The 18634-nt window shown below is 40.1% G+C and overlaps 1 protein-coding gene across 1 annotated transcript; it reads left to right on the top strand.

The window, feature by feature from the left end:
* Positions 1–1475: 1475 nt before the first annotated feature.
* Positions 1476–18511, top strand: LOC148325806 (polyamine-transporting ATPase 13A3-like). Its single transcript, XM_088311758.1, has 30 exons — positions 1476–1632; positions 2352–2525; positions 3280–3435; positions 3607–3677; positions 3834–3917; positions 3988–4057; positions 4140–4274; positions 4840–4912; positions 5020–5151; positions 5272–5439; positions 6140–6303; positions 7935–8123; positions 8659–8720; positions 8859–9009; positions 9211–9288; positions 9374–9524; positions 9640–9760; positions 10400–10524; positions 11134–11291; positions 11896–12018; positions 12115–12194; positions 12317–12359; positions 13996–14105; positions 14178–14274; positions 15184–15256; positions 15372–15543; positions 16003–16187; positions 17497–17585; positions 17717–17797; positions 18297–18511. Exons 1-30 carry the CDS (start codon positions 1582–1584, stop codon positions 18477–18479), a joined length of 3549 nt encoding a protein of 1182 aa, XP_088167884.1. The 5' UTR covers positions 1476–1581; the 3' UTR covers positions 18480–18511.
* The last annotated feature ends 123 nt before the right edge of the window (positions 18512–18634 follow it).

Here is an 18634-nt window from a genome sequence, read left to right as displayed (position 1 = left end):
TCAAGGAGCAAGGCAAAAGGGGCTCAAGAGTGAACCCACAACCTCGCTGAGTCATTGCGCCCCACATAAAGTAGCCTGTTAGCTCCTGATTGTGTTCATATGCCGTGTGACGAGCTTCTTTGAGACCTTATTGCAAAAGAGCCTTTGTGCATTGGTGATACAAGTCTTAAATTCCGGGTACTAAGAGAAATAAGTGTCGGGGAAGGCATTTTGGCAGGATAATGACCTGGTCCGGGTACATTGTTATTTAGTGTGGTGGCACAATGTGATGAGCACGTTTTTTTTTTGTTTTTTTTTGCCATATCTTCGTCCACCAAATTGCTACGATGCATAATTTGCTTGAGCAGGGATGGGCAACTTAAATGATGGAGGGTGAGGACATTTTTTCTCAGCTCTATGTGGGCACATTGAACCACGCACTTCCTAACCAGATACCAGTTTAAATATGGACAAAACATGTGCATAAGTCTGTTTTTTTTTTTTTTATTCACAAATGTTCATCTCAATATATTTCATGCTCAATGCATGCATACACGATCCAACTTAACAAGTAGCATTTACATGGCGATGTTATTACAAGGGCTGTCACTAACAAATTTTAGAATCTATTATCCTATCAATTATAGCTCAGCTCTGCTTTGCTGTATTTATAAAAAAAAAAAAGAATTTTTGTCCTTGTTTAGTTTAAAGCAACACCAAACCTTGAGCATCTTTTTTGGACGTCCATCTGCATTAAGTGTCTGTGCGGTAAACACAGAAGTTGCCAAACAGTTGTGGGTGTTGCAAAAGTGTTTTTTTTTTTAAATAATAAATGATGTAATTTTCATGGTAGAAATGTTTGTGCCCGACTAATTTTTGTAGTTGTCTTAACCGAGTAAGCAATTTTTTTTCCCCCCGGTCCTTCTTGATACTCTGTAAGCAACAGAAATTTGTACACCAACATTATTAGAACACATTTAGATGGACCATAAAACAGTAACACACGCATGTTTTCTGGATCTTTGGCTAATAATGACTAATATTTGTGCTATAGTTGCTGATGAGGCGATTGGCATTGAGGTGTCTCTGAAAGGTTTATTTGTCTGTCTGTCTTGTACTCCCCCAAGTTACCAAGGCGGGCTCACCAAAATGAGCAGCAAAATTGAAGGTGAAAGTTAGGGGGAAAAAATCCAATTCTATTTATATTTATATTATTAAATACCTTTTACAAAAATGTATTTTTCTTTATTTGCGTCATCGTATTAAATCAGGCTGAAGCTCGCCAAATATATTTAGGTTAATATTGTTTGCTTTTAGGTTTGGTACTTTTTAGTGTATTGTTTATTATTGGTTTGAGTTATTTTTTTCGTGTGTGCATCTCATATTTGTTTTTTCATGGCAGTTCCTGATTACCTTTAGGCATGACTTCCCATGAGTCTTTCTCAAGTATGTTTTGAGAGCTGGCCAACTTTTAAAGTAAACCTTTCATAGGGCTACAGTGGCTCAGTCCCTTACTTGACATGAGACCTGAAAGTTGACCGGACGCTCGCACAAGGCATTCAACGCATTTGTTTCTCTTGAAGTGGTCGTTCGTTCTTTGGCATGAAGATCCAAGAAGTGAGGTTCATCAATCAAGGCCTAGAGGATGAGATGGTAGTAATCCCTTATTTTCATTCATCACTAACATTTTTTCACTCCATGTAATCAGTATTACTGTATTGATATATTGAATTTAATGGCGCACCAAACATGACACGAGGGAATTTTTGGTGGATACAAAATTTGGTATAACGTACATGAACTAGTCATTTGTGGCCACGAAGTAGGTACAAAGTATTTAAAACTGGGATCTAAAACGTTTCAACTTTTCATTATAGTTAGTTATTTAAACTTTTGTTGTTTAATTTCAGTAAGTTTTAATTTGTTTTTAGAGCGGGTTTGATAGTTCTCATTGTTTTTTGATGCTTCATTTTAGTTTAGTTTTATAAATATATATATATATATATATATATATATATATATATATATATATATATATATATATATATAAATTCATGTTTTATCTTTTTGTAAGTCTAAAATCTAATCTACTTTGTGTTGCCACATTTGCTGAAATGCTCAGTGAAGAAATTTGAGAAAAACAGCACTCCAGCCTAAGCAATATATTTTATTTGCTTTTAGCATATACTTCTCTTTCAACTGTAATTTCATTTCAATTGTCCAGTTCCATTGTGGTGTTATAGTGGGCTTTTTTATATAGTTGATTGATCTTATCTCTTTTCTAGTTAATTTATTTCTCATGTTATCTTTATTTTACAGCATAAGTTGTTGAAAGATGTGCTTTATGTATAAACTTTACCTTGACCACGCAGGAGGTGTGGGGCTACCGGCCCTCTCTTTGGAAAATGATCTTGGTGGGTGTAGGTGCAGTTTTCTCCGGTGGTCTTTTGCTTCTGCTACTCTACTGGCTGCCACAGTGGGAGGTCAAAGCCACATGCACACGAACCTCACTGAGGCAAGCACAAACACTGCTGCTCAGGACCACGGTATGTTTATCGTCTGGCCACGGGTACTGTAAAAACAAATGAGTAGCGATCTGTGGAGTAATACTGAAATATCAGTAGCTCCTTTGCTAAATTGTTATACTCTAAAATTGATTCTCAACTAAAAATATCACTGCTTCTCAGACTAAAGTATTTTGAGGTAATGCATCTCATTAACTGTAGCGGTGTCCCTAATGCCCTTTGCTTGTATTGATAACATGGTTACAAATTTTTTTTGGGCTGGTAAGCGTGCTGGAATGGACATGGCCTCCACTGTCTGGGGGGATTTATATATGGATAATGTTTTAAATCAATTAAGGGTAGTATTTGTTTTTGAATGGCTCAGACTTTTTTTTTTTCGAAACCTTGCCAGGATGTCTTCCAACAAATTTCAAACGCAACACGGATTGATTTGGCACTCAAAGTGACAGCCTCGCCCAAAATCAAACATACAATAACAAAAACAGTCAAAACAATAAATTAATGAGAAAAATCATCCAAAATATTATCAATTAAGAATTGTTAACCAAGTAATTAATTAAATAATTGATGCACACTTTGAGTTCTTAAATACGTGTATCAACAAAATGGCAGATCTGTTGTTTAATCTGAGAGTATTGCAAAAAGCAATGAGATGCTGATTGTGCAAAAACGGTAAGGTCACCCAACAAAGCTAAAGGTCAACCATTGTGCAGCTTTGCTTTTCACTTTTAGTCAAAGTGCTGGAGTGATCAATATCGTCTGCATCATTTCACAGGATGACTATAGGCAATGGTTTTGTGCCAAAGTAAAAGTGCTGTTGGCTCCAGGGAAGACCCCCTTTGACCCGCTTGTGGATCTTCAGTCCAAAGCTCCGTTGGATGGAGACGACCGCAAAGGCCTCCAAAGTGTTCCGGATAAGAAGCACGCAAAGGTAGGGTCTGGATTGGATCCAGACTACACATTTGGGGATCTTTACGTTTCATCAGGTTGAATTTTATCTCATTTCTGCAGGTTCTCATGCATTTGTTGTTCTACACGTGCTTCATTCTGTTAATGTCCATATATTGGTATATTCACCAGTTACTGCCCATTCACTTGACAGGTCCACTTCTTTACCCACCACAGCATCAGATATTACTGGAGTGAAGGGACCGAAAACTTTGAATCATTTAAGTAAGTAAGAGGTCAGAAAAATACGGTGCTTTACTTTTACTTCACGAACTGTACAGTATCCATAAAGTGTACCGGTATGTAAGTGAGTATCAGTATTTGATGTTTTTGCAAAGTTCGATACAATTTCAGCAGCAATAAATGTGAGGACTTTTGAAGGGGCTTGGAGGACACCAAGGTGAAGTGTGCAGCAATTCACACAGACCACAGCTCAGGACTCACTAAAACGCTCCAGGACTACAGGTGACAACATAGTTTTTTTTCATGACAGCTCAAATGCACAACATTCACTGAGAATGTTTGTTGCCAACAGAGCTTTGTTTTTTGGTGAGAACGAGATTGATGTAAAAGTTCCACCTTTACCAAAACTGTTTGTTGAAGAGGTAAAAATGAAATATTACAGTTTTCTTTAGCCTTGTGTGATCTACGGTATAATGATTGTTTTCCTTCATTTCTTTCATGAAGGTCTTGAATCCTTTTTACATCTTCCAACTCTTCAGTGTTACTGTGTGGAGCTTTGACAGTTATTTCCAATATGCTGTCTTTGTGCTTATTATGGCCATTATTTTAATTGCCACCACTTTGTACTCCATTAGAAAGGTGAGTCAAGTTGCAAGTTCTTGAATTGTTTCACTTTTCCGATCAAATCAAATTCACATTTGTGGCTGTAGCTGCTGAGCATAGATGGGCACTTTACCCGATTTTGTCGGTCCGACCCGCATCCTCCGTCCACGACCTGGACACCCTTCCGTCCTTATTCATAAAATTATCCTCGCTCCGTCGCGTCCGTCTTCGGCCCTTTTTTTTTTTTTTTTGTTAAAGCACTTAAGTCCTTGCATTTACTACGGTGAAAAAACATCCATCCATTATCTGGGCAAATTACAAAACAAAACAAAAAGTGTCCATGCATGACGAAAGGCAAATGGCTGCGGTCTGATTATTCACTACAAAACACCTGATTAACTGCCAAACTAGCAAAATGTAAACATTGAAACGGATGGGTACTTAGCGTATTGTGGCGCTAACAAGGAAGTTTGTACTTTTATTACTGTAAGCATAAGAATATTCTTACATTTACTTACATTGAAACGAGAGAGAGAGCGAACCAACATCTGTTTTCCCTTTGTAGTTCTGATGGCTCTAATACCCGTGTGCTTCTTTCTAGCATTATGTGAAACTAAACAAAATGGTGGCAGCACACAGCATGGTGCGAGTTTCAGTGTGCAGAAAAAACGAAGGCAAGTTTTCTCAAGTTGTGCCATTATATTCTTAATAACTTTTACAATAATTGCTTACAATGGCAGTGTGAATGACTATCAGTGTCTGTTTTCAAACTCGATGGCAGGTATCAAACAGGTCATGTCGACTGCGCTCGTACCTGGTGATGTCGTCACTATTCCAGCCAATGGGATGATCATGCCCTGTGATGCCGTGCTCATCCGTGGCACCTGCACTGTTGACGAGAGCATGTTGACAGGTTGACACCCCGAGGGCCGCAAGCTCCATTTTAGGGGTTGGGTTTGGCGTTAGCTTCAAACAAGTTGAGACTTATGAACTTGTCCCTATCTTGTGGTTTACTGGATGTCTGGATCTCCAGGGGAGAGCGTACCTGTTACTAAAAACAGTGTACCAAGTTCAGGTGACGATGCAGAGAGGATTTACAATTCAGGAAAACACAAACAGCACACTCTCTTCTGTGGCTCGCTTGTTATCCAAAGCCATAACTATGCTGGCGAGCTGGTGAAGGTCGTTGTGGTAAGAACAGGTGAGGACTCGTCTTTGTGCTGAAAATTGGTGCATACTGGGAAATATATAGATATTTTTTTTCATTGTTTGTGTCCCCCACAATATGGTGGATTTTGAAGTTTTTACAGTATACATGTATTCAATTCTTTTGAGTTTTGCAATTTTACGAGAGTTTGTTGTCAATCAGTCCCACATTTTGCTGCTTTCTTCTCACAGAGCACAGATCATAAAACTGTGAGTAGTGTTGTATGCTCTGTTTATGAGTAGCTACTCCGCGTGGGTGTTAAAGTAGCACTCATTTGAAGGTTTTAGTTCGCATATATCTACATGGTTTGGGTTAACATTTTTGGAAATGAAATATAAAATTAATGAATTAATTCTACTTCTTTTATGCAACAGTCTTACAATAAACATCGACTAAGTGACAGATGTTTGAACCAAGATTGCATTGCATTTAATTTGGAGAACTGTGTAAGCAGAAGATTACAAGCTTACAGGAGCATGTTAAAAAGTGTACTTTGATAAATTGAAGTACATTTTAATACATTGTAAGTTTAAATGTGTTTACATTTTGTGGGAGGTGTAAAAATCTACGCATATAAAAACAATATGTGGTCTTTCGGTAAATATTGGTCTGCAACATATTACCCACAAATAAAGGGGCTCACTGTATCACCTTGATGATTATGTTTCTCACGATATCTTCTGTCATCTCACAGGCTTTAGTACAGAAAAGGGCCAGCTGATACGCGCCATCCTCTACCCCAAACCCATTCTCATCAAACTGCACCGTGAAGCGACACGGTTCCTCATGTGGCTGCTGGGGGTGGCAGTGATTGGCATAATCTACACCGCCATTATCAAAGCCATCAGTCATCATCAGGTATCCCTTCATATTCTGCTGACCAACTACACAATTTGGCGTGGAAACTCGATGACGTTCTAGTAGGGCTGGGCGATAAACCTAAAATTTACCGTCACCGAAATGTACTACAGTGACCGATATAATTTTGCCCTTGTCGGTAAATTCGGTGTCTATAAAAAAAGAAAAAGAAAAGTCTTTTCTGTCTGCGGCGATGTTCGTGCCTCTTTAAGATGGCTACAGCGCATCTAGTCACGTGACTCATGCGCTGTAGAAGAATGTAAACAGAAGACGCGCTAGTTGCTGGCGATTCAAATCCTGAAGCGGCTGACACGGCTGCAGACGAAGTAACGTTAGTTGAAATTGTTCCTGTCGCGCTTGTCCCGAAAAGAAATTCGACATCTGTCGTTTGGAAATATTTTGGGTTCCATAAAGACAATGACATGAACTACAAAGTGCGTCGTAAGCACCTGAAACAGCGCGTCCAACCTTTTCTTTTTCACCACCCACAACACAACCATGTTGTGCTGAAAGTTCAAAGTGAGAAGCAAGGTTCGACAAGTGACAACAGCCCATTAACGGAGGCGACACCCTACGAGAGAACGTCTCAGAGGTGGAGGCTATAGCCTAGCACATAGTTTATTCAAATGATTTTTGTACTTTTATTTTTCATTGAAAGTAACGTGTACCAGTTGGTCAATTAAAAAAAGCAGTTAATATGCATTTCCTGCATTTATTTTGATTTTGGTCCTCAGGGGGAATTTATCGCACATTTATCGTTATTGAGGTAAAATTGCCCAATTTATCGCAATATTGATTTTAGGTCATATCGCCCTACGTTCTAGTGCATTCGGACAGCACAGTCAGAGTGTATTGTGTTTTGACTTTTGTGAGAAATTTTGTTTTATTGGGTGTTAGGACTGAGGAGTGAGTGATGGATTTAAAAAATGAAAATTTATGCCCGGGAGCAGGTTGTCTGGGAAGTTAGCACATTTTCTACACAGTTTTGACAATATGGCTTCTAGGCTTCCTGTTAGGGTGTTTTCATTTTCTTGCATCAGTTTCCTCATCTGCGAACCAAATGAAGTTAAGTATTATAGAAAATCGATGGATGGGTGGAATAAATAGTGACAGTGCACAGCTTGGATGCATTGGGATCTATCAAGTGTGCTCCCCTTTGCCCAAGACAACTCACATTTTTTCTATACCCATTTCAGAGAAAGAAGGCAATGAAGCTCAATGTCTGTCTTTGGCTTCAATCATGAGAGATGTTTACGAGTCTTGCCACATGCCAAGCATGTAAAATTACTCAGGTAGCTGCGTCTTCATGTTTGCAAGGAGTCAATTCCTCTAGGTTTATATCCGGATGGCTGGAAGCTGTTATAGTGTGTTCTTTTTATCATTACTTCATTATTTAAGCAATGAGGGCCTCGTTGACACCCCTGCATTAGAAGTCAATTTTTATTTTATTTTTTTTTTTTTAGGAATTTTTTATTGTTGGACATTGTTTGTCCTAATGAAGACCTAATGGGAACACTCCAGCCAAATCATGTTATCACAATTTGCAAAAAAAAAAAATCTGCAAAAGCATGTGACTGGATGCCATGTGCATATATTTGTAGTATTGAAGCTCCCTTATACATCTCTTCCAGGTTCCTGCTATGTACATTACGATCGATTGTCTGAACCTCATCACTATCAGTGTGCCGGTGATTCTGCCGCTGGCCTTGACTTCCGGTCTTATGCATGCAGAGCGGCGCATGAAGCGATTGGGCATCTTTTGTATCAGCCCGCAGAGGATCAACATTTCTGGTCAGCTTAACCTGGTCTGCTTTGACAAGGTGGGTTGCATGGATGGGCAAAGTATGGATGGTGGGCCACATATGGTCACGTTGTTCTTTCATCCAGTTTCTAATGCTTCCATTCTCTTGAGATCTCGCGCCCAGTTGACACATATTGAAAGGAAAAAAATGAAATGATGAAAATGAAAATCAAATCTTTTTAACTGAGAAAATTTATTGATGAGTAAAATGGATTTGTTTTATATATATATATATATATATATATATATATATATATATATATAATCTATTTATTTATTTATACATTTATATTGCACTGGGGTTGCACTGTAACATGTTTAAAATGTTGGGTGAATATGCCAGAAGACAGACGCCTGTTGATAAAACCGAATCAGCACTACTCGGGAGAACCTCCTTAAAAAAGTGAGGAGTAACGGTGTCATCAGGGGAGCCAGCATGCACGTAATTAGAGGCATATTTTCTTAGATTTTTTGTACACCTCTTGAAAAGTTTGGTAACTTGGGGTGCCACTTTATTTATTTGCTTTATTTGTCTGTCTTCATTTTTATTTTAGACCGGCACCCTCACTGAGGACAGTTTGGATATTTGGGGTATTCAGAGAGCTGAAGGTGCTATGTAAGCTCCTGATAATAAAATGAGACTACTTAAGATTATTTCAGGAATGTCTTCATTATTTTTATTACTCTAGCATACATGAACTCTTCGGAGTGTTTATTTTTGACCTTTGAGTCACTTTGTCCTTGCCCCACACAGCCTTTTAACTCCAGACACCGAGATGGCAACTGAAAGTCTGGTGAAGACTTCTTTTTTTGCCTGCATGGCAACCTGCCACACATTGACCTCCATAAACGGTAAACTCTGTGGAGACCCTTTGGATGTCAAGGTGTTCAGCGCCACGGGCTCGGTAGGGAACATTAAATGTTTCGATCCAGCATTCTAAGACACATGCTCATTTAATGAGTGGAATGTTAAAATCGTTAAAAAAAAAAAAAAAGCATAACAGCACCATATCCTTTAGTGGAGGCTGACTAGTATCCTCGAATGCTTTGTGTTTAATTCAGAGTACATTGTGCATATTTAGACTTCATTTTATTCATGTCTTCAGATCCTTGAGGAGGCTAGAAAAAAACAGACTGACGGTTACGATATGAAAATTTCATCTGTTGTACAATTTGCGGATCAGGTAATTTGATGTCCTTATTGCATGAGCAATATATTTTCACTTTACCCATATGCGTCTTGAAGAAATAATGTTTGACAAATTTCAGTCAGGCGAGTTTGGCATTGTGCGCCAGTTCCCCTTTACCTCTGAGCTGCAGAGGATTACTGTGATGGTCCGGCAGCGAGGACAAAAACACCTGGACATCTACCTGAAAGGCGCACCTGAGACTGTGGCCAATCTCTGCAAACCAAACACAGGTCAGACACGCATGTCCAGTGGGCTCCATTTTGAGTACTTTCAACTTCTTTGCCAGTACAACCATCAGTATGCTGAGCTCAATGACAGACTTTCTGTTTCTGTTTGTCTCCACAGTCCCACCTAATTTCACCGAGACTCTGGAGACTTACACCCGGCAGGGATTCCGGGTTATTGCCCTGGCACATCATCCACTGGAGTCTGAACTCGCTTGGTCCAAAGTCCAGAGCCTCAGCCGGTATCCATACAGTACAGAGTACAGTATAAGATTATTGAACATCGAGTACACCAATCCAGAACCCAAAGACATTTATTATTAGAGTCATATATTTAATGTGCTTTCCAGGTGATACAGAATTATGCTGCACATATTTACATATTCTGTCACTCATGGTATAGTCGTACCTTTACCTGACTTTGGTGCAGACAGAGTGGGTTAAATTTCCTCTCATTGACTGTGTGAATGTGAGCGTCCGTTGGATAATTGGATAGTAATTGGATGGTAATTGGGGGCCCTATTTTCAAATTCAAATTTCAAATTCAGTCGTGTGCAATGCGCAGTCTAACAGGCATAATAAGGGTGGAGTTTTCGTTCTTTTGGTATTTTCCTAGACTCACACGGGTGGAAGAGGGTGTTTATGCCGTTGTGGGATGGAACACAGCTGACCCCCCAGCCAATAGACGCGGCTCCCCTCATTCCCTTTGACATCAGGGTGGTCAAAGTGCACACAGAAATTCCCGTACGACTGTTGTAGAATGATGTGGGCGATTGGAAACCTCCATGCAAACATGATCGTGCGTTGGTGTTGTGAAATGTAGGGATAAAAAGAAATAAATATTTGTCATTTTGTTGTGTGTGCATCCTGGGTTTTAACAGGGAGCAAATGGAGACCAACATGGACTTCCTTGGTTTGATCATCATGCAGAACAAAATCAAAGAACAGACCGCAGGCGTGTTGCTTGATTTACGACAGGCCAACATTCGAACTTTGATGGTTACAGGTAAACACTCTTTTGACGCCTCGTCATGTCCAGCAAGATATTTCAGCTTTTTTTCCCCCATTGTTGGTGATTGGTGACTCTCTACTGGTGTATCATCACCGATCTTTGTCGGACTTATGGTGTGGCGTTGGAGGTTTAGGTGTGTGCGAGCATGTTTGAGAGAAGAGTTGCCTGCTGACATCCTTGGTGACCTCTTCCATGTCAATGTGCTCCCATCACAGTGGAGGTGGCGCCGTGGTAAACGCGGTGGCCAGCTAACAAACCTAAAAAATAGCCAATACACACGCTTCTGCTTGTTCCCGAACGGATGGATGTACTCCATTGTGGTGCGTTTGAAAGATTGCCAGCTGTCCAAGGGGGCTTCGGCTATGCTCCCGTCGACGCGTCTTCTGATGCAGTGTGGACCTCCAACTTCTGAGGGAGTTTTCCAAAACTCGTTGATCAAAAGAACTAAGTACTCCTGCTATGTTCTTTCTTGGACACTCTGAGAACTTAGAATCGTGGTGGAGGAACGGCTTTAAATATGTGAAATGCGCTATATAAATAAAATTCCTCAAGTTCACGCACTAAGATCGCTCCTGCTTGCTATCTTTCATATTGTGCTCTTAGGCGACAACATGTTGACGGCTATATCGGTGGCCAGAGACTGTGGGATGATACAAGCCCCTGAGAAAGTCATTATTGCAGATGCAGTGCCTCCGAATGATCAAAACCCTGCCACTATCACATGGCGCTACTCAGAGAGCCCAATTCGGATCAATAATGAGGTACGCTGGAGAATCTTCTAAAATAGTAAATGGACATAGAAATTTAGATTTATTCTTCATACAAACAATGGATGGAAATGACAAATAACTATTATATTATAAGAAGAAGAATCACAGTTCTATTTTGAATGTTCAATTTAGTGGCGGCTCACGCACACTTTGAATACTTTACTGTAATAGTTCAAAACATTGTATGTCTGTTTTTAGATAAGCAGGATAAATTTGGAGTAAAATGGATTAGATTTCTCCCTTGACATAAATCAGAGAGGAAGCGTAGTTTTATTACCTACTTCTACATCTATTTTTTACCAAACCAAAATATTTGGCATGTAAACTGGAATAGCTTTTTGGAATTGGACTCTTGACTGTCACCAATCAATGGCAGAGTAAATAAAAACAAACAAGAAGCCAAATTCCCATTCATAACTATGAATAATTTAGAGTCTCAAATGAACTTAACATACATATTTATTGAACGTGGGAGTAGTACACCCAGAGAAAAGCCATTGTAATGCCCCAAATTTATTATAATTGTCAGATCGTGATAATAAGAATGTGTGTGGTCTCACCTTTTTGAAACTCTTATTTCTTGTCTCCCATTCAGATATCTGAGATCAGTTTTGCTGGCGACAGGTTGCAGGATGAGGAGGACCCCGACTATCACTTTGCTGTGAGTGGACAAGCATTTGCTGTCATCACTGAGCACTTTCCACAACTTTTCCAAAAGGTCTGATAATAACATTTAGCTAATTGAATATTCTCTGCCCTGCGCTGACATTGACTGGATGTTATACTTTGTGTCTCCTCATGGGGGGCGCTTAAGTTACTCCTGAGAGCCACTGTGTTTGCCCGCATGACTCCCGACCAGAAAACTCAGCTGGTGGAATCCCTGCAAAGCATTGAGTCAGATTATTTGTGTTTTTTTGACAAGCTCTTTATTGTATCAGTAATTAATTTAAGTGTGTATTATGTTGTGTATTTATCTAATATCTAATCAATCTGTCTTTTTTTTCCCAAACATGCAGTTACACTGTCGGGATGTGTGGTGATGGTGCTAATGACTGTGGGGTGAGTGTATTCATGAAATGGCATCAATCACTTTTTTTTTGTATAGTTTTGTGCAAGGATATGTTACAAAATAATTTTGTAAATCAACTTTCTGTTTTTGTGAATCTAATATAAACAGAATACACTGGTCTGACTTAATATTGGTTAATTTAATGTACTCAAAAAAGTTAGGGATAAATGGTAACCATGTGGAATGTTTTGTGTTGTTTTCATTGTGGAGGCTACTGGAATAATTAAATTCCGTTGTGGCTGAAAAAAAAGTATCCACACATCTATGTATTGACACCAAATAAAATATAATTTAACTAATTTAATCCCAGAAATTTTCACTCGCGGAAATCCCTCTATTCCAGCGTTTCCCTGGATTTTGACTCATATTGCAAGACCAAAAAAAAATGACGTATAAATACGTCTTTGGGAGGTGGGGACTACGGTTTTGAAAACGTATATGTATGTCTTACGGATTGAATGAGTTACAAAAGGACAGTGGAGTCCTATTGCACCTTTCTGGCCTGTGATACTAACGAGGCAGAAAAATGTCATCAAATCAATCAAAATGCAGCTTTGGTGGTTTAGGAAACATGGGAGGAGTTGGGGGAAGCATGTTTATCATGTGGAAGACGACACATCTTCCTGTGAAAAAGCAGTAGCTGTGGGCTCAGCTGCATGGTCTTGGGATGACCTGGGGTTGAGGTCGCCATTTCACCATGGTGGCTCATGCCGACGTCAGACTACACAAATGTAGCCGATTTCGTGCCAACAGACATGCTGCAGACTAACGTAGTGTCTCGTAGCCGATTTTGAGTTGTCTTGATGCATCGTATTGTGTGAAGTGTGACATTCTTAACGATTGGTCGTCTGGCATCAGGAATGCTTTACAACCATGACAACAAAGGTCTGGGTCGGAATTTTTGTTTAATAGTGTGACGTGCTACGTCGTCCTTTGATTGTTTCGGCATTAACCAATAGACAGTGTCCTCCTACTTATGATGAAATCCTGGATCCCTGATCCGATGGACTGAATCTTGACGGGAATACGTGATAACTGGGCGGGGTCTAGTCGGTGATGGACTTGTAGTGAGAAGTCTCGCCCGGTTCACGACACCGAATGATGTTTATTTAATTGTCTGAGAGCGCAACCATCATAAAAAAACAAAAAACACATGTAGTTTGATTAGGTCATAATCCAGTGTGGCATGGCCCTGGGGATGGATGAGATCGGCCTGGAGTTGCTAAAGGCTCTGTAGGGCTGTCTTAGTAGACAAGCCTCTGCAACCTGTTTTTGACTCTGGATTGTCTTTTAGAGAAGTGGGACCTCAGGGTGTGGCCCAAGAGCCACCCTTGGTGAAACTCTATTCGGGGGTCCTGGAGAGGTCCATCGGAAAGTCAAACCTTAGATTGAGATGGAGCAGAATGGTGTTCATCGTCAAACAATGAATCACCTCTATACCATCACCAGGGTTCTGGGAGTTCGCCCAACCTGAAACCCCATGACCTTGAACTTTTTATGAGTATGGTGTGATAGCTTGGCTTATGGGGCAAGTAGCCATCAATATATTGTAGTTTTCCTTTGATATACTGAATATACTATACTAAACAGTTTCTCTCTCGCTCTCTCTCTTTCTTTATATATCAGGCCCTTAAGAAAGCTCACAGTGGGATCGCTCTGTCTCAGCTGGAGGCTTCTGTGGCTTCCCCCTTCACCTCAACCATCCAAAACATCTCCTGCATGCCCAACCTCATCAGGTAGTACTCATAAACAAATGAGGAAGCTGTGTTATTTTATTCAGGTGTTTTTTTTCCCTCCACTGTCCACAGGGAAGGCCGTGCTGCTCTTGTCACATCTTTCTGTGTGTTCAAATTCATGGCCCTCTTCAGCTTCATCCTGTTCTTCAGTGTGATTCTGATGTTCTCGGTAACCTGCCTCATTTCTATGGATTCATTTGTCGTGGTCATGTGATACATCTGAATATCTTAAGCCGTAATTTAGCTGACATTGTGAAGACAAAATTATTAAGACATGTATCCTAATCCATCTATGAATCAATCCGGAGTTGTGACCAGACGCCATATTTCCCATTGAGTCTTAATTCTTGACTTATTTTCCCAAAGCTTTTCTGGTAATTGTATGCTTCCATATTTTGAGAAAAGCCAAAGACGTTTTCTGTTCCAGCATCGGTATTCTTTCATTTTGATACCCTATGGCATAATGTAGCAAAACATAGCAGAGCGAAATTGTTACAATAGTGCAAGATATGATACTAAAAAACAGTAAAACAAGATAAGGACATTTTCCCCATAATAAAAAGCATTTTAATTAGGATAATTCTGAAGAAAAAGCAAACAGGATATAATGAAAAAAAATAAGGTAACAAAAGTACATGACAAAACAAATGTAAAGATATGGTGCCTTTCAATATACTTTTGAACCTGTTGGAAACTTGGGTAGGTTAAAGTGGTTCAGGTACTATTTGGTGAAAAGGAGCTATTTCATGACCATTGGAAGTTTGAATCTGGTCGAATGGCCTGTGGAGTCCCTCAAGGGTCAATCCTTGGACTTTTGTTCTTCATATGTATACCTCCTTTTTGTTTCTTTACTATACTTTTAACTGTCTTTAACTCTTTTATTTGTAAATGCTTTTAACCCAGTGTATAAGATGCACGACCGACAGTAACTGAAGCTGCCTTGCCATTCTGCGATATATGTCACATTCACAGCAAAAGTTAGCATCTCTACTATTGACTAGCAATGTACTATAAAATGTCGTTTGCATATTGTGCATAGATACTTCTGCGTGTCTGATGTGCTCAATGTCCTCTTTAGGTGCCTGTCAGGTTTGCAAACTTCCAGTTCATGTTTATTGACTTTGGCATTGGTACATTTGTCACATTTACAAGTGAGTAAAACTGGTACATGTGCCATAATCATCCTGTTTCTGTCACGTATGGTGTGAAATGACAAATTTGAATCCTTTTTCAACTGATTTTTTTTTTCTTTTTTTTAATGTTAAGTGAGCCTGAACCCTGCGTGGAAAACGCTGGTGCGGTGCACGCCCCCAGCCTCTCTGCTTTCTAGACAGATGCTCCTTTCAATTTTGTCTCAGGTCCTCAACTGCCTGCTTTTCCTGTGTCTGGCTTTCTTCCTGGTACAACAACAACTTTGGTATCAGACACCTGAGTCCATGTGAGTAACATAATTATATAATAATATGTCAAATTCTTGAAAAATAATAATAATTCAGAATTTTGGTAAGTACAAAAAAAAAAAAAAGGTGAAACGTCAACATCCAAATCCACTCACAGATTTTTCAGTTATTTTGATTGAGGACGTAAGCTAATTCACTAATTGGTCCGTTTTGCAATCTATTATCTGATGTGAATTTTGCCCTTCAGCTCCTTGTTAGAAAAAAAGGGGGTTGTGCAAAAAGTACTGACACATTCAACAATGTAAGATTCAAAAGTTTAGAGAAGGTCAAATTTGGTTCACCTTTAAGTTGTGGTAGTACATATCAGCTTCATTCTAAAATTTCACCCAAAAACCCAATATCACAAAAATTTTGTGAGTAGTGCATGTTTCAAGGCAGTGTTGATTAATCAAAACAGGAATGTACTGCATTTTGACCAACTATTTTCACTTCCTCAGTGCTTGCAATGGCTCCTGCTTCAGTGGCCCTTACAATCTCAAAGAAAGTGCAACTGAAGAGAGCACACGGAACTACAAAAGCTTTGAGAACACCTCTATCTTCTATGTCTCCACCTTCCAGTACTTGATCGTAGCCATCATCTACTCCACAGGAAAACCCTTCAGACAACCGATCTACAAGAACTGTAAGATACCGTGTATATGATGAGATTTATGGGTCCACTGCGAGACTGTTGTCAACCAACAATAAGACTCAATTTGCTCCGGCCTTCCTGTGTGGAGTTTGCATGTTCTCCCCATGTCTGCGTGGGTTTTCTCCGGGTGCTCAGGTTTCCTCTCACGTTCCAAAAATATGCATGTTGGGTTAACTGAACACTCCAAATAGTCCCTCAGTGTGATTGTGAGTGTGAATGTTTGTTCGTCTGTGTGCCCTGCGATTGGCTGACAACCAGTTCAGGGTGTACCACGCCTACTGCCTGAAGACAGCTGGGATAGGCTTCAGCACCCTACGTGACCCTCTTGAGAAGTGGACCAGATAATGGATAGATGAAAAGATTAGCTGACCATGACTCCGGCCTGTGAGTCCAGTTAGCAGAATACCTCAAAACCACCTCAGTTCCCACTAACACACCTTCCTGTGGGCTAGAAAAGCCTGGAGAATCTCTTATCTCTGGGTTAGGAGTTGCTGACGTGGTTAAAAAAAAATCCCTGGTGGCAGGGCCTTACCTCTGGAGTGGAGTGGTGTTGGTCCCCCTTTCCAAAAGGGGGCAGGAGGGTGTTATCTCCTGGTGTGAGGTGTTACGCTTCGGGCGTATGCCATTGGGAGGATGCCCTAGGAATGACTCGGGACATGCTGGAGGGACAAGAGGTTCGATTTTCTAGACAGAAAGTGACCAAATTGAAATGACAGCTTGTTGGGCATTTTGCAGACCTGTACAAGCCGATGATTTATAAAAAAGGTGGTCTGAGGCCAATGTGGGCGTAAACATATTCAACGTAATGCATGACAGGAGCGTTGTCATTGGTCTTAGCCTGTGTGGCAACACTCAACGTAATCGGGCCGCGTCGTTTAATGCAGAATGAGCTGGTGACTAACGCTGGTGAATCAAATATGTCTGTAGATCTCATGTACACACCTCAACACTGATTGCTCATGTGCCTCAACTTTGCCGCATGCAGAGCAGTGGGATGATTTCCAGTGTTTAGTAGCTGCTGTTGTCTTGTTGATGAATGCAATATGGTGACGTCCACCACACATATTTGCGTTCGTCCGGCTGTGTATCTTATGCCAAAAGTTAGATGTGGTTTGAGGAAGTGTAGGTTTTGACCAACTTCCAGGCACCAAATTGTCAGAAGTGCATGACACTTGTATGGATGGATGATTGATCGATGTGTATATTGTGTATGTATGTTTGTACAGTGTATAGACGTGTGTGCGTATGTGTGACACAATTTTACTAACATCATCTCTTTTGTGTTTGTGTTCAATTTCAGGGCCTTTTATACTGACCTGCTCAATTCTTTATGCTTTTCTCTTGTTCAACATGTTTAATCCAATTCCTGCCATAGACTACTTTTTGGAGGTGAACCTTTTCTTTCTTTATTTTTTTGATGTATTTATTTTTTTTAAGTCAGTGTAGAAGCTCCAGCAATTGACGAGTTTTTCTTTTTTTTTTTGTGTGTGTGCCTCCTTTGCACATTCTGTCTTCCCCAGATTGCATATATTCCCTATGACTGGCGCGTTACACTCTTCATCATTGTTTTAGCGCATGCTGTTGTGTCTTTCACACTAGAGGTACGTTCACAATGTCAGGTCAACCTGTGGATGGTTTATTACATTTTGAAATAATCATATTCTCTTGGTTTGAAATCATTATTGCTCATTTGTGATTTTGCAACTCAATCAAGAATAGTAGCTTTTGATTCTCTACTACAATGTTTCCTCGAAATTGATTCCCAACACTTTGTTAGGAATGTTTGTTGAGGATTGTAAAAGTGAATCTGGGTGGAAATGGAACAACCAATCACGTCACTATGAACACAACGCAGGTTGGCCGGATTTTGATTCATTTATGCCTACTATTGCATTCTTGCTTTGCTCTTTTCTGTAATGCTCACAAAGACGCACCAGGCATTTCATGAGCGCCTAATCATCATGGGCTCTGACTTGCCTTTCACTGCTTAATATTCAGACGATTGCGCAGTTTATGTGTCTTTTGCAATTGCTGTTTGTGAGTGTTTAGTCTTACCGTCAGACTTTTTGTTTCTACCCATCACGCTGAACCTGATCTCAGATGCTGACTCACCCACGGATCTCAGCCTTCAACTCATGGATCTTCTGTCAGCCCGACCGTCCTCCTCGGACCAAATACAAGTCTCTGACTCTAAAATTACAGGATGAGGGTGACTGGCCTCCTGCACCTTCTACTATCACCTTTGCAAGCAATGCTAAGTACAACATCTCTGTTCCATTTTGACAAGCAGCAAATAAATTCCATATCAGAATGAATTATCTGTTTTCTTGTCAGTGGAGTTTGTGCATGCACCATTTCTGCATTTGGGGTATCGAGGCATGCTAACATCTGGTCGCTTGTTTGACACATAGATAGCATGATAGCATTGATAGCATCAC

Source organism: Idiotropiscis lumnitzeri, chromosome 12 (assembly GCF_059441095.1).
Source record: "Idiotropiscis lumnitzeri isolate Australia: NSW breed Sydney's pygmy pipehorse chromosome 12, RoL_Ilum_1.0, whole genome shotgun sequence".
NCBI classification, from domain to species: Eukaryota; Metazoa; Chordata; class Actinopteri; order Syngnathiformes; family Syngnathidae; genus Idiotropiscis; species Idiotropiscis lumnitzeri.
Note: the sequence above shows the minus strand (reverse complement) of the source record. Positions and strands in the feature narration are given on the sequence as shown.